Source organism: Urocitellus parryii, chromosome 11, assembly GCF_045843805.1.
Source record: "Urocitellus parryii isolate mUroPar1 chromosome 11, mUroPar1.hap1, whole genome shotgun sequence".
Classification (NCBI taxonomy): domain Eukaryota; kingdom Metazoa; phylum Chordata; class Mammalia; order Rodentia; family Sciuridae; genus Urocitellus; species Urocitellus parryii.
In genome coordinates, this window is record NC_135541.1 from 42,213,713 (window position 1) to 42,228,878 (window position 15,166).

The window sequence follows — 15,166 nt, forward strand, 5'->3', positions numbered from 1 at the left end:
TACAGAACAAAGAGAAAATATTAAAAGCTACAAGAGAAAGGAGGCAGATTACATTCAGGGGTAAACCAATTAGGTTAACAACGGATTTTTCATCACAGACGCTGAAAGCAAGAAGGTCATGGAACAATGTTTTTCAAACACTGAAAGACAATGGATGCCAACCAAGAATTCTGTATCCAGCAAAATTAAGCTTCAGGTATGACAACGAAATAAAAATCTTTCATGATAAACAAAAGTTAAAAGAATTTGCAACCAAAAAACCAGCATTGCAAAGCATTTTGAGCAAAACACTACACGAGGAAGAAATGAAAAACAATAACCAAAACCATCAGAGGGAAGTGCCTCGGTAAAGACAGAGGGCGAGGGGAAAGATAATCATGGAGAAACAAACTAAATTTTTTTTAAAAAGGATAAATAATCAAACATGGTTGGAAGTACAAACCATATATCAATAGTAACTCTGAATGTTAATGGCTTAAACTCTCCAATAAAGCGACATAGGCTGGTATCATGGATTAAAAAAACAAATCCAACAATATGCTGCCTCCAGGAGACACATCTGATTGGAAAAGACATACAAAGGCTGAAGGTGAAAGGATGGGAAAAAATATACCACGCACACGGTCCTCGTAAGCAAGCAGGGGTGGCCATCCTCATATCGAATAAAATCGACTTCAGACTAAGTTAATCAAAAGGGATAAAGAAGGACATTATATACTGTTAAAAGGAACCATTCACCAACAAGACATAACAATTATCAATATCTATGCACCAAATAATGGCGCTGCAGCATTCATAAAACAAATAGTCCTCAAGTTCAAGAATCAAATAGACCACAACACAATAATTATGGGTGACTTCAACACACCTCTCTCACCAATGGACAGATCCTCCAAACAAAAGTTGAATAAAGAAACTATAGAACTCAATACCACAATCAATAACCTAGACTTAACTGACATATATAGAGTATATCAACCATCATCAAATGGATATACTTTTTTCTCGGCAGCACATGGATCCTTCTCAAAAATAGACCATATATTATGCCATAGGGCAACCCTCAGTAAATATAAAGGGGTGGAGATAATACCATGCATTTTATCTGATCATAATGGAATGAAACTGGAAATCAATGATAAAAGAAGGAAGGAAAAATCCTACGTCACATGGAAAATGAACAATATGTTACTGAATGATCAATGGGTTACAGAAGACATAAAGGAGGAAATCAAAAAATTCTTAGAGATAAATGAAAATACAGACACAACATATCAAAATCTATGGGACACAATGAAAGCAGTTTTAAGAGGAAAATTCATCGCCTGGTGCTCATTCCTCAAAAAAAGAAAAAACCAACAAATAAATGAGCTCACACTTCATCTCAAAGCCCTAGAAAAGGAAGAGCAAAACAACAGCAAATGTAGCAGAAGGCAAGAAATAATTAAAATCAGAGCAGAAATCAATGAAATTGAAACAAAAGAAACTATTGAAAAAATTAACAAAACTAAAAGTTGGTTCTTCGAAAAAATAAATAAGATCGACAGACCTTTAGCCATGCTAACGAAGAGAAGAAGACAGAGAACTCAAATTACTAACATACGGGATGAAAAAGGCAATATCACAACAGATGCTACAGAAATACAGAAGACAATTAGAAATTATTTTGAAAACCTATATTCCAATAAAATAGAAGATAGTGAAGACATCGATAAATTTCTTAAGTCTTATGATTTGCCCAGACTGAGTCAGGAGGATACACACAATTTGAACAGACCAATATCAATGGATGAAATTGAAGAAGCCATCAAAAGACTACCAACCAAGAAAAGCCCAGGACCGGATGGGTATAAAGCGGAATTTTACAAAACCTTTAAAGAAGAATTAATACCAATACTTTTCAAGTTATTTCAGGAAATAGAAAAAGAGGGAGCTCTTCCAAATTCATTCTATGAGGCCAACATCACCCTGATTCCGAAACCAGACAAAGACACCTCAAAGAAAGAAAACTACAGACCAATATCTCTAATGAACCTAGATGCAAAAATCCTCAATAAAATTCTGGCAAATTGAATACAAAAACACATCAAAAAAATTGTGCACCATGATCAAGTAGGATTCATCCCTGGGATGCAAGGCTGGTTCAATATACGGAAATCAATAAATGTTATTCACCACATCAATAGACTTAAAGATAAGAACCATGTGATCATCTCGATAGATGCAGAGAAAGCATTCGACAAAGTACAGCATCCCTTTATGTTCAAAACATTAGAAAAACTAGGGATAACAGGAACTTACCTTGACATTGTAAAAGCTATCTATGCTAAGCCTCAGGCTAGCATCATTCTGAATGGACAAAAGTTCAAGGCATTCCCTATAAAATCTGGAACAAGACAGGGATGCCCTCTATCACCACTTCTATTCAATATAGTTCTCGAAATACTGGCCAGAGCAATTAGACAAAAGAAATTAAAGGCATAAAAATAGGAAAAGAAGAACTTAAATTATCACTATTTGCAGATGACATGATTCTATACCTAGAAAACCCAAAAGGGTCTACAAAGAAACTACTAGAACTAATAAATGAATTCAGCAAAGTGGCAGGATATAAAATCAACACCCATAAATCAAAGGCATTTCTGTATATCAGCGACAAAACTTCTGAAACGGAAATGAGGAAAAACACTCCATTCACAATATCCTCCAAAAAAATAAAATACTTGGGAATCAACCTAACAAAAGAGGTGAAAGATTTATAAAATGAAAACTACAGAACCCTAAAAAGAGAAATAGAAGAAGACCTTAGAAGATGGAAAAATATACCCTGTTCATGGATAGTAAGAACTAACATCATCAAAATGGCGATATTACCCAAGTTCTCTATAGGTTTAATGCAGCGCCAATCAAAATCCCAAGGGCATTTCTTGTAGAAATAGATAAAGCAATTATGAAATTCATATGGAAAAACAAAAGACCCAGAATAGCAAAAGCAATTCTAAGCAGGAAGTGTGAATCAGGTGATATAGCCATACCAGATTTCAAACTATATTACAGAGCAATAGTGACAAAAACAGCATGGTACTGGTACCAAAACAGGCGGGTGGACCAATGGTATAGAATAGAGGACACAGAGACTAATCCACAAAGTTACAACTATCTTATATTTGATAAAGGGGCTAAAAGCATGCAATGGAGGAAGGATAGCATCTTCAACAAATGGTGTTGGGAAAACTGGAAATCCATATGCAACAAAATGAAACTGAATCCCTTTCTCTCGCCATGCACAAAAGTTAACTCAAAGTGGATCAAGGAGCTTGATATCAAATCAGAGACTCTGCGCCTGATAGAAGAAAAAGTTGGCTCCGATCTACATATTGTGGGGTCAGGCTCCAAATTCCTTAATAGGACACCCATAGCACAAGAGTTAACAACAAGAATCAACAAATGGGACCTACTTAAACTAAAAAGTTTTTTCTCAGCAAGAGAAACAATAAGAGAGGTAAATAGGGAGCCTACATCCTGGGAACAAATCTTTACTCCTCACACTTCAGATAGAGCCCTAATATCCAGAGTATACAAAGAACTCAAAAAATTAGACAATAAGATAACAAATAACCCAATCAACAAATGGGCCAAGGACCTGAACAGACACTTCTCAGAGGAGGACATACAATCAATCAACAAGTACATGAAAAAATGCTCACCATCTCTAGCAGTCAGAGAAATGCAAATCAAAACCACCCTAAGATACCATCTCACTCCAGTAAGATTGGCAGCCACTATGAAGTCAAACAACAACAAGTGCTGGAGAGGATGTGGAGAAAAGGGTATTCTTGTACATTGCTGGTGGGACTGCAAATTGGTGCGGCCAATTCGGAAAGCAGTTTGGAGATTCCTGGGAAAGCTGGGAATGGAACCACCATTTGACCCTGCTATTGCCCTTCTTGGACTATTCCCTGAAGACCTTAAAAGAGCATGCTACAGGGATGCTGCCACATCGATGTTCATAGCAGCACAATTCACAATAGCTAGACTGTGGAACCAACCCAGATGCCCTTCAATAGATGAATGGATAAAAAAAAATGTGGCATCTATACACAATGGAGTACTATGCAGCAATAAAAAATGACAAAATCATAGAATTTGCAGGGAAATGGATGGCACTAGAGCAGATTATGCTTAGTGAAGCTAGTCAATACCTAAAAAACAAATACCAAATGTCTTCTTTGATATAATGAGAGCAACTATGAACAGAGAGGGAGGAAGAGCAGGAAGAAAAGATTAACATTAAACAGAGACATGAGATTGGAGGGAAAGGGAGAGAAAAGGGAAATTGCATGGAAATGAAGGGAGACCCTCATTGCTATACAAAATTACATATAAGAGGTTGTGAGGGGAATGGGAAAATAAACAAGGAGAGAAATGAATTACAGTAGATGGGGTAGAGAGAGAAGATGGGAGGGGAGGGGAGGGGGGATAGTAGGGGGATAGGAAAGGTAGCAGAATACAACAATTACTAATTGGGCATTATGTAAAATTGTGGATGTGTAACTGACGTGATTCTGCAATCTGCATTTGGGGTAAAATTGGGAGTTCATAACCCACTTCAATCCAATGTATGAAATATGATATGTCAAGAGCTTTGTAATGTTGTGAACAACCAATAAAAATTAAAAAAAGAAAGAAAAAAAAGAAAAACGTAAAGAAAACTATCCTAAGACATCATAACCAAATTTCTGAGGAGTAATATTAAAAATCTTTGAAACAACTATAAGACAAAAGACCTTCAATGAACAAAGGAACCAAGGGATAAATAACTGAAACTTTCATCAGAGATAATGAAAACCAGAAAACAATGGGAAACCATCTTCACAGTGCTAAAAAGAGGGGAGAAAAACTTGTTAAAATAGACTTTTATATCTGAATAAATTTTCAAAAATTAAGGCAATATAAGACATTTCAAAACAAAAGAAGCGGGAAAGGATAAAAAGGAAGAGGTGGAGGAGGAATTGGAAAAAATGTGGCTAGAATTCAAGGCACAATGTACTGAACTGGCTTATGAGGTAAGCAGGTTTGCAGAAGTCAACCTGGGGGACTTCATCAACACATGTCTCTCAGCCTCAAGACTGTTAGACTGTGATGGAAATGATGAAAAATGTTGTGGAACAATATATACTTAATTTTTTTCTTTTGGTATCATTCTCATGTAGAGACCATTAACACCAAATGATTTGTGTGTTTATAATCCCCGATTCCCCCTTCCACCAGTAATAACCTATGAGCTCTGAAAGGGAATGGCCCCATACTATTTATTTGATTTATAGTGTATCTTCAATAAATATTTGAACTGACCTGAGACTACTATTAAGGTGAGGTTTTGTTTCAAAAACAGCTTTATCTACTCTTTCAAGTAGAAGAAGTATGCTAAGTAAGGGTTGGTCTTTCTGCATTTAGGGTGACACAGCCAGCATGTTTGGGTATTGGGGAAAGTAAAGCAACTTCACCAAATGAAAAAAAAAGTTAACTTAGTAACCATATTGAAGGATGCTGTCATATGTTCAAATCTATTCACAATAAAACAGCATCTTCCATTACAAATATATAGAATTTTACTTTCAGATATTTAATGATCTCCCTTGAGATCTGAACACATACAAATGGTATCTGATCATGTGACCAACTTCAATAATAATCCTGTTTCTTCGGTTTAGTCAAAATTGATGTTTCCACTTATTTCCATCCAGGTATCCCCTCAGCATGCTCCCACTATAAATGCCCACTTGTTCAGGCTCTATTTAGAATGGAGCCTAGTTCTATTCTGAGGTCTTTTTCCTAATTTTTCTTGAATGAAATATTTCTGACACTTTTACTCCTCTTCAGCTCTTGTTTTCTTTGATAAGAAGGTCCTACTCACTTTCCACATATCTCCTATGAAATGGAGGAGAAGCTAACTTTTCCTTCTCCTGGCGAGAGGTTTCAAGCCTACAGGAATTCTTTGTTTTTGTAAAGTCTCTTGGTACCACAAATCAATGCCACATTGAGGCTTGAAACTTCCTGTAGGCAAGAGGCTGAGTAAGGCTGACAGTGATGGGCAAGAAGGGCGGACTGTCTTGAAGGAATACTGCACTGCCCCTCATGGTGTGGCATGGGTGTGGGATTTTATATGAATCTGAGAATGCCGACAGCTTGAGGTCCCAGCGGGGATCTGTTTGGAGGGATACTGTAACCTGAAGAGGAGCTGAACTGGCAAATTCCCAGAAGAGGGAAAGGGATGTCAAACTGAAGACAAGATACCTTCCACATCAAGGGCAATGCACATGGTGGGCCCTGGTGGCACTGCAGTGGGTGGGAGCGTGAAATGTTGGTGGAGTCACAAGGCAATAGCCCATGGTATGTAGAGAGTTCATTGAACCTCTGCCAGCCTGCCTGGAAACCTACCAATTATAGAGGAACATAGCTTGCAGTTTGAAATGTCTTGCTCAAAGTTACAGTAGGAGGTTGAGTGACCAACCTGCATGTCCTTGGGCACTGTTCCCCAGCATCCCCCACCTTTCCCTTTTGGTAGCTTAGCAACAAACAACACACACATGGGAAAACTGACTCAGTTTGCTTGGGCAAGCTTAAGAGAACAGCTGGGGGCTGGGGTTGTAGCTCAGTAGTGAACTGTGAGGCACTGGGTTTGATCCTCAGGGCCACATAAAAATAAATAAGTAAAGATTGTGTCCATCTACAACTAAAAACAATTTTAAAAGAAAAGATTAAACCAATCTAGTTGACAATGTTCTTTAGGAAGGAAGGGAGGGAGGGAGGAAAAGAAAGCAAGCAGCAGTTCACCAAAGCTTGAGCTATGGAGTCCCCTCCATTAGGTCAGGACAAGTCTCCAGGAGTTTTATATTTATTCCACAAGTAGTTGGTGTATGCCTACCCATCAAGAATTATGGGCAGTGTACAGCAGGGCAGGAATACAATACAGAAATGACTTCAACAGAGTCCCTTATAGTATAGATGAGGAAACTGAGAAATGTAAAGATTTCGACCAATTTCCCATGGATCTCCTACTTGATCTAACCAGAATAAGAAAGGGGAAAATAGATGGTAGACAGATCCCAGATGAGAGGAAGTAAAAGCCTGATTTGACTGGTCTTGGACTATCTCTTGCCCTGTTTTCTAGAGATTTGCCTTAAAAGGGCTTAAAAAGGAATTATGAGCAAGTGGCTTCTCTCTCCCATTCTTTCTTTACCAGGCAGGAGAGACTGAAGCCTCCTCCCCACATTGAAAATGCAACCATTTCTTCCAGATAGTCTCAGCTATCTTAGTCAAGCTCAAGCCAACACTGCCCCCTTCTGTCCCTTTCTCTGTTTCCTTTCTTCCTGGTGGCAGGAGAATGGACTTTTCCTGAATTCTTTTTTTTTTTAATTTTTTTTTTAATTTTTTTTTATTGATTGTTCAAAACATTACAGAGCTCATGATATATCATCTTTCATACATTTGACTCAATTGGGTTTTCAACTCCCTTTTTTACCCCAAATACAGATTGCAGAATCACATCTGTTACATACTCACATTTTTACATAATGGCATATTAGTGACTGTTGTATTCTGCTACCTTTCCTATCTCCTACTATCCCCACTCCCCTCCCCTCCCCTCCCTCTCTACCTCCTCTGCTGTTGTTCAATTCTCTCCCTTTTCCCCCCTCCCCCTTGCCCCTCATAACCTCTTATAATTTTGTGTATCATTGAAGGTCTCCTACCATTTCCATATGCTTTCCATTCTCTCTCCCTTTCTCTCCCCCCATTCGTCTTTGTTTACTGTTAGTCTTTTCCTCATGCTCTTCCTTCCTGTTCTGTTCTTAGTGGCTCTCTTTATATCAAAGAAGACATTTGGCATTTGTTTTTTAGGGATTGGCTAACTTCACTTAGCATAATCTGCTCTAATGCCATCCATTTCCCTGCAAATTCAATGATTTTGTGATTTCTTAGTGCTGCATAATACTCCATTGTGTATAGATGCCACATTTTTTTTATCCATTCATCTCTTGAAGGGCATCTAGGTTGATTCCACAGTCTAGCTATTGTGAATTGTGCCGCTATAATCATTGCTGTGGCCATATCCCTATAGTGTGCTCTTTTAAGGTTCTCAGGGAATAGTCCGAGGAGGGCGATAGCTGGGTCAAATGGTGGATCCATTCCCAGCTTTCCCAGGAATCTCCATACTGCTTTCCAAATTGGCCTCACCATTTTGCAGTCCCACCAGCAGTGTACCCTTTTCCCCACATCCTCGCCAACACTTATTGTTGTTTGACTTCATAATGGCTGCCAATCTTACTGGAGTGAGATGCTCACCATCTCTAGCAATCAGAGAAATGCAAATCAAAACCACCCTAAGATACCATCTCACTTTTCCTGCATTCTAAGCATCACGTGGGAAAAACCCAAGACCTCCTGGCTGTTTTGTTTGTGTCCCGAAAGGGGACGAAGACCAGCTTCTCTGGAAGGTTCTTTCTGCCCAGGGGAATCCAAGCCACCCTAAAACTACAATCTCAGATAATTAGCAAATAACAAAACACAAAAACTCAGAAATATATTTACACAAGATGAAGCCTCTGATAGATCTAGTCCACATGGGTTCTGGAACTAGACAAAGGGAAAATACCTCTGGTAGTTTATTTAAGGGGATACATCAAAGGCAGGGATGGAGTTTCAAGGGCTTAGTTTTGCTTCATGATGTCCTGCAGTCAGCAGGTTGATTGACATTTTGGCAGATAACACCCATCTCAGGTGCTGTGTGGGCCCCGCAGAGTGGGAAAGAAATTTACATTATCCCTGGGCAACTGACCAGAGTAAATGTCCACTGGCCATTCACAGATGTCTCTATCCATGAGGCTACCATGCCCTGTGACCCACATACAACCCACAAACAGCTGGTGACAGTTATGAGCTATTAAATTACCTAGATCTAGCCACTTTAAGAAATCTTTGGAGAAAGAAAGCGGGAGGGAGGGAGGGAGAGAGACGGAGAGAGAGGGAGAGAAAAAAGGAAGGAAAGGAGGAAGGTCAGACCTTTGGATGAAGTTAAGTCCAGTTTACCAGGCTGGTTGGTAGGTCTGCTCTGGGGTTGGGGCTAAAACTTCTTGGACAGTCTCTGATCCTCTATTTTGTGGCAGGATTCTGGCATTTCTGATATTCTGCTATAAAATGCTCTACCAGACTATAGGGTGGAATATTAGCCAACAAAAGCTTACAGTTAAATCCAATGTGAAACATTATGGGAATCAGTGTCTGATGGAGGACTCAAAACAGAGGTACTATAAGACAAACTCTTTTCACTTTTATTCTCCAAACCTGATTTCCAGGTTGAGTTCATTGTGGTCACACCCTATTGGGCCTCCTTCTAACGCCAAGGTGGTGCTCCCTTGTGCAAATCATAGAAACTGTTGCTTCCACTTCCTGTGAATAGACTCATCCCTTGGTCACTAGCCAGGGGACCTTTCTAAGACCAAAACAAGATAAAGCCGACACAAATGAGAGAGACTTTATAGTCTGTCTCCATGGTTGCCCCCAGAATTCCACTTTGAATCTCATTGCCTGTCTTGCACCACTTCAACCTGAGCTATGTCAACCAGCTAGAAGCAGATACATGGCCAAGGAAGGAGGCGGGAAGTAGGCAGGACTGTAGTCATTATTCTTAGGATATGTTTTTATGGTGTAGGAATCACTTAGAATCCATTGTTTCCTTTAATTCTTACAGGACCTTTTTTTTTTTTTTTTGAAGGGAAATCATTTTTCACCTCCTGGATGAGAAGGTAAATCAATGAACACACAAGTGATTTTTCCAGGGCTATAGGGGGAGATGGCAGAACCAGGGTTTGGATCCAGCTTCCTTTTAGTCCAGCTTCTTTCCTCTTTCCCTGGCATCACTTTCATTCTGTTCCAAACATCTGAGCAGGCACCAGCAGCTCCAAAGCACCTGCAGTTATTTTTTTTCCCCCTGTCTTTCCTTTTCCTTCTCCAACAGCATCATCCCCTAGGGATAGCGCAGATGTGGTGGCTGACAGGGGAGACAGTGAGGCCCATTCTGAACTCCAGGCTCAACTTCTCATTGTCTGGGGGCTTGAAGGTAAATTTTTGTAAAAGGGAAGTGAAAAAAATAAATAGCTCGGTCTTAGCCAACTGTTCTCCAAGGCATCCGCGTTTTCCTGAAAGACAAACACAGAAGAGGAGTTGTCTTCTCAGCTGACATGGTTCCAAACAGGGGCTACTTGCCTCTCCCTCCTGAGCAGACCTGGGCTTTATGCCCAGCACCTTTTTAAAGTCTGACCACGCTCTGGGTTCACCAAAGAACAGAATGCAGAGTCTAGGACCACATTTGCTTTGGGAGGAGGGAAACAGTTTTAGGCAGTTCTGGGGTGAAGGTGAACTGAAACTGACTTCCTCTGAAATGAAGGGCAACATCCTGATAACTTGATTTTCTGCAGCATTTGAAACAGATTGCCTTTTGAAATTAAAGCTCCAAATTCCTTTAGCTTCTGTATTTCCTCAGAATGAGAAAATGAAAACTACTGAGGAAACACTTCCAAGGAGCTGAAACTGATAGGTTCTCTGGATCACTAAATCTGCCTTTGTATTTTACTGTCTTGTGTTTCACTTTTCTTATAAACGTCTCTCTAATGAAAGCTTTCCTCACCCCTGAGCACCCAGAAGATGGAGAATTGAAACCAGAAAAAAACAAAAAACAGCCAAAAATATCAGGTTCCTTAAACCTGAAAAAATCTGTTCTCCTTATCATTCTGCCTCTTGAATTTTTTTCTGTGAATAAAGATGCATGTTAAAGCCATTCCCCCGGGTAACACAGAGTATGGGTAACTGTGGCCCAGGTTCATGTAGTTGCCACTCACTCAAGGGTAAGCTGTTGACACAAGGAAAAAGATTTGAAAAGAAAGCAAGCCAGTCAAGAAGATGGAGGCCATGCCAACAAGACCATCTCAACCCAGCCTAGGTGTAAGCAACTTTAATCCCCAGGGGAGGGGGGAAGAAAGACAGCCAAGGAAAGGGAAGGACTGACAACTGGGGACTTCTAGGTTCCACTCTGGTGGCCTGTAAGAGTTGGTGATTGGTGATCCTGATGTCTGTAATTTCAATAATATCTTAGTTACTCTTATCTTGTTGTCTTCAGCCTTGAAAGGGGAAGAGACAGATTAGGTAAAGTTAGGACTAATCAACTTTGCAACACTGATTCCAGACACACACTCCTTACCATATGACTCAACAGTAAATCTGACTCAATGGTTAAAGTAGCAAAGGAGGCAGATGCAATGTGAAGGCAGAGATGCATGCTTTTCTATCCCAAATTTCGTCACCCATCAGATATCTGCATGTCCAAAGGAAGAGTTCATACTTTTCACAAATGTGGCCTTTAAAGTCCTTGGAAAGCAGCCCAGACAACCAGAATCATCATGACCACCAGTCACAGGTGTTGTCTGCAGCAAAGCTAGTGGGAAACTGAAAATACATGGCTCAGCTGCGTGACCTCCAAAATGAGCATATTTTAAAGTCAACTGAAAGCAAGTGAAGCTGGAGGGTTTATTCAGGCTTTCCTTTGGTTACAACAAAGCAGAAGTGGGAGGACAGGGCTGGCCAAGAAAGCAGATGTCTAGCCTAAAAGGCTTTCAAAACCGATTTAACAAATAATGACAAAATCAGACAACAAAACCGTGTATTGATTTTCAGTTCTTAAAAGAAAGTCCAGAATATAACTAAATAAACTTCAGAGCATTTAAATCACCTTTCTCTTATGCCCAATGTCTCTCTAGAGGGTGGATGGCCCTCTATATAGGCACTGCCCATCACCCCTAGAGTGGGTCTTGATGAAGACCTTTGCTTTCAACATGGAGCCCAGGACTGGAAGCTCTTCTCTCCGTGGCTGACTCTGCACTGCCTTGGCCAGGTCCCACACCCTGTTATGTGTGGAGAAGCGGAGGCAGAAGGACGCAGATCAAGGTCAGTTCCTCTCACTTCCTAGCCATGTGATGGGACAAGTAATTTCTGCATGCAATAATGAAGATTTGCATGTGTGTTTAAGATAAAAACTTTATTTTACATAATTTGATTGGGCTATACACTGAATCCAAATAAGCCCAATATGTTGACAAACTATATAGCATAACAAAGTGTTGTAAAATGTCTCCTGGTTAATAATAAACACTATAGGTGTACAATAGTGCATCATTAAAGGAATCTGATTAATTCTCGAAACATAGTAGAATGCAATTTAAAAGTCAACTTTTAAGTAAAATTTTTTGGTGGTAGTGTTACTCAAGTAGTTTTCCATATAATTCTTTCCATATAATTCTTTTACTGTGATACTTATCATAATGTGCTTTTTATTTTGATATGTTTTTAAATGTATAGAAAACTTACAAAAAAAAACAAAAAGTTCTCCTGAATTTCTTGAAAGTAAATCATCCATATCACCCATGAAAAAATTTAGTGTGTAATTCTTATAAGCAAGAACATCCTCCAAAATAACTGTCAGTGGGGGCTGGGGATGTGACTCAGTGGTGAAAGTGCTTGCCTAGCATGTGTGAGGCCCTGAGTTCAATCCCAGCACCAGCAAACTGTCAGCGGCAGGAAATTAACACTGATGCATGACCATCACTTTAGCCTCAGATCCCATTCAGGTTTTTCCAATTGTTCCAATAATGTCCTTTATTGTAAAAGGGTCCAGTTCAACATCAGGTATTGCATTTTAATGTCCTGTGTGCTTAGAGTCCTTAAGTCTGGAATAACTCCTCAGTCTTTATGTAAGTGTCATGGCCTTGGCATTTTAAAGATTATAGACCCATTTTGGAAATGTCTCTCACGCTTCCTCATAAACAGATTCAGGTTGTGAAGTTCCGCAGTGTTGGTAGGAATATCAAAAAAGTGGTGCTATCTTCTCATTCCATCCTATCAGGTGGTACGTGATTTTGATTCCTGTCATTATTTGTGATAGCTTGATTAAGGTAGTATCTAATAATCTCCCCCTGTGAAATTACTTTTTTTCTTTATGGAGCTAAAAATATTTTGGGATTCCATGAATAAACCAGTCCTCATTAACTTTTCATTCATTAATTTCCATTGTCATATCTTGGCCAAATTATTTATCACAGGTGGCTGCCACATAATGACTTTAAAATTCTCTCATTCCTTCTACACTTACCAGCATTCAAATGCTTGTTATCCTCCCCATTTATTTATCCACTCATTTATTTATATCAGTATGGATTCATGGGTTCCTCTTTTTATTCAAAGGGTCATAATCTGTTGCTCATTGTTAACTCGTGTTGATGCTCAGAATATTCCTGATTTGGCCATCTGATGCCCATGCAAGTTGACATTTCCTGACTTTTTAGGACAACATCATGTTACAGGTTGATTTAATATTTACCCTTCCCCAGCCCTGGAATGAGCCATTCTTCCAGGTGTTCTGGTTGCTTTTACTGGATAATGATATGCAGAAATCAAAAATCAAGGTCTGGGCATTAGACATGCTTGTTGCTTTCTGGTTGTTGTTGTTCTAGGTCATCTCAGTGGACAGCGCAGGGGAATATATATGTGTATATAACATGAGTATTTACTGAATTATGTATATACACACCCATATTTCTGTCCATATCCATTTCTGTATCTATTTATCTACTGAATATCTGAGTTCATATAGGCAGCCTCCAATTCCAATCTAATGCCTGCTCTAGGCTTCTCCTGCTCACTTCCCTGAGTGAACATCCTCTTCAACACACTTAGGCTGCAATGCTCCAAACCAGTAGCTACCACCATCTTTTCTATGTGCACTTTTAATAGCTTACTTTCTTCCTAGTACATATTCATCCAAAAGCGCAATGAACACACACACACACAAATAAAAATACCAAGAAGATAATAAAGGGTGTTTGTAATACCATAAATCAAACCCTACCTCTGTTAACATTTTGATATTTCCTCTTTATCCTAGAGGCAATTCCACTGGGAGCCATAATGGGAATAATTCACTGCTGTTAATCCTATAAGCTGATTTTTACTACTTGTCTTTTTCCTTTGTAATTAAATTTTCTTGAAAATTTGTTAAATTTGTTAAGGCCTTTATTTTGTCCTCACTTACCAGAAAAATGCAGGTTATTGAGGAAATAAAATTAGATCACATGTGCAGAAGTGCTTAGTAAATGTAAATGGCCCCCAATTATGTCATTATTATATTATTTTGTGCCTATTTCCCTCCAGCCTGAGTCTAATTCGTCTCTCTTCCTCACATTTTATCTTACTACCTATCAGAAATAGTATGATTTGATAACAAATTAGTTGTATTATAAATTGCCAAGATTCTCCTAGAAGAATCCATGTATGTATCTTGATAAAATTGGACAATTAAAGAAAAAAACCACAGTTAAAGAACTGGTTCCATCAGCGACCACTGAGTGACTAAACAATCCATCCTCACAAAGCTAAACCTATCTCACTTGCAAAACATGTGAAACATTTGTCTCCTATGTCAAATAGCAGGGCAAAGGTCCCAGGTGGATAATAGGTATGAATTTGTTTTAAAAGGATGAAATCTAGGACTCTTTGATTTCATAGCTTAGATCTGTAGGATGGGTAATTTTGGTGATCAACCTGACTAGACTGAGAAACCTAAAAAGCTGGTGAAGCACAATTCTGGGTTGTATGTGAAATGTTTCCAGAGATATTTGGCACCTGGCTCAGTAAAATGAGAGGAGCAGACCTGCTTTGAATGTAGGTGGCACAGTCCCATGGCTGGGGGCCCAGAAGAAATAGATAGAGGAAGATGGGGAAAGCTTGCCTGAATTTGCCAGCTCAATTCTTCTTGAGCAGCTGGGAATTTTGCTGATACCATCACCTGCCGACACCAGACACCAGCTTCTACAGCCTTTGAAAGTGGACTCACACCAGAGACTCTCCAGAGGGCTTCTGGGCTTTCAGCCTCCTACAGGGGTTGGGTCATTGGTCCCTCCCATTGTAAGATTTTCGGCTTCTTGGACTGATTAGTTACTGATTTCCCCAGTTCTCCAACTTGCAAATGACTACTGTGAGACTATCCTCTGACCATGTAAGTGCATCTAATAAATCTTCTTTCCTAACTGATTCTATTTCTCTAGAGAGCCTTAATACA

At 39.3% G+C, this 15,166-nt stretch overlaps 1 protein-coding gene across 3 annotated transcripts in view; it reads right to left on the minus strand.

The window, feature by feature from the left end:
- Positions 1-9,682: 9,682 nt before the first annotated feature.
- Positions 9,683-15,166, minus strand: part of LOC113178324 (cytochrome P450 2J2-like) — a 54,751-nt gene continuing 49,267 nt past the window's right edge. For all 3 annotated transcript variants that reach the window (XM_077803713.1, XM_077803714.1, XM_077803715.1), the window contains one exon: positions 9,683-10,199. In XM_077803713.1, the coding sequence (XP_077659839.1) occupies positions 10,021-10,199 (179 nt within the window). In that variant the 3' untranslated portion in view covers positions 9,683-10,020. The remainder of the gene's footprint in view (positions 10,200-15,166) is intronic.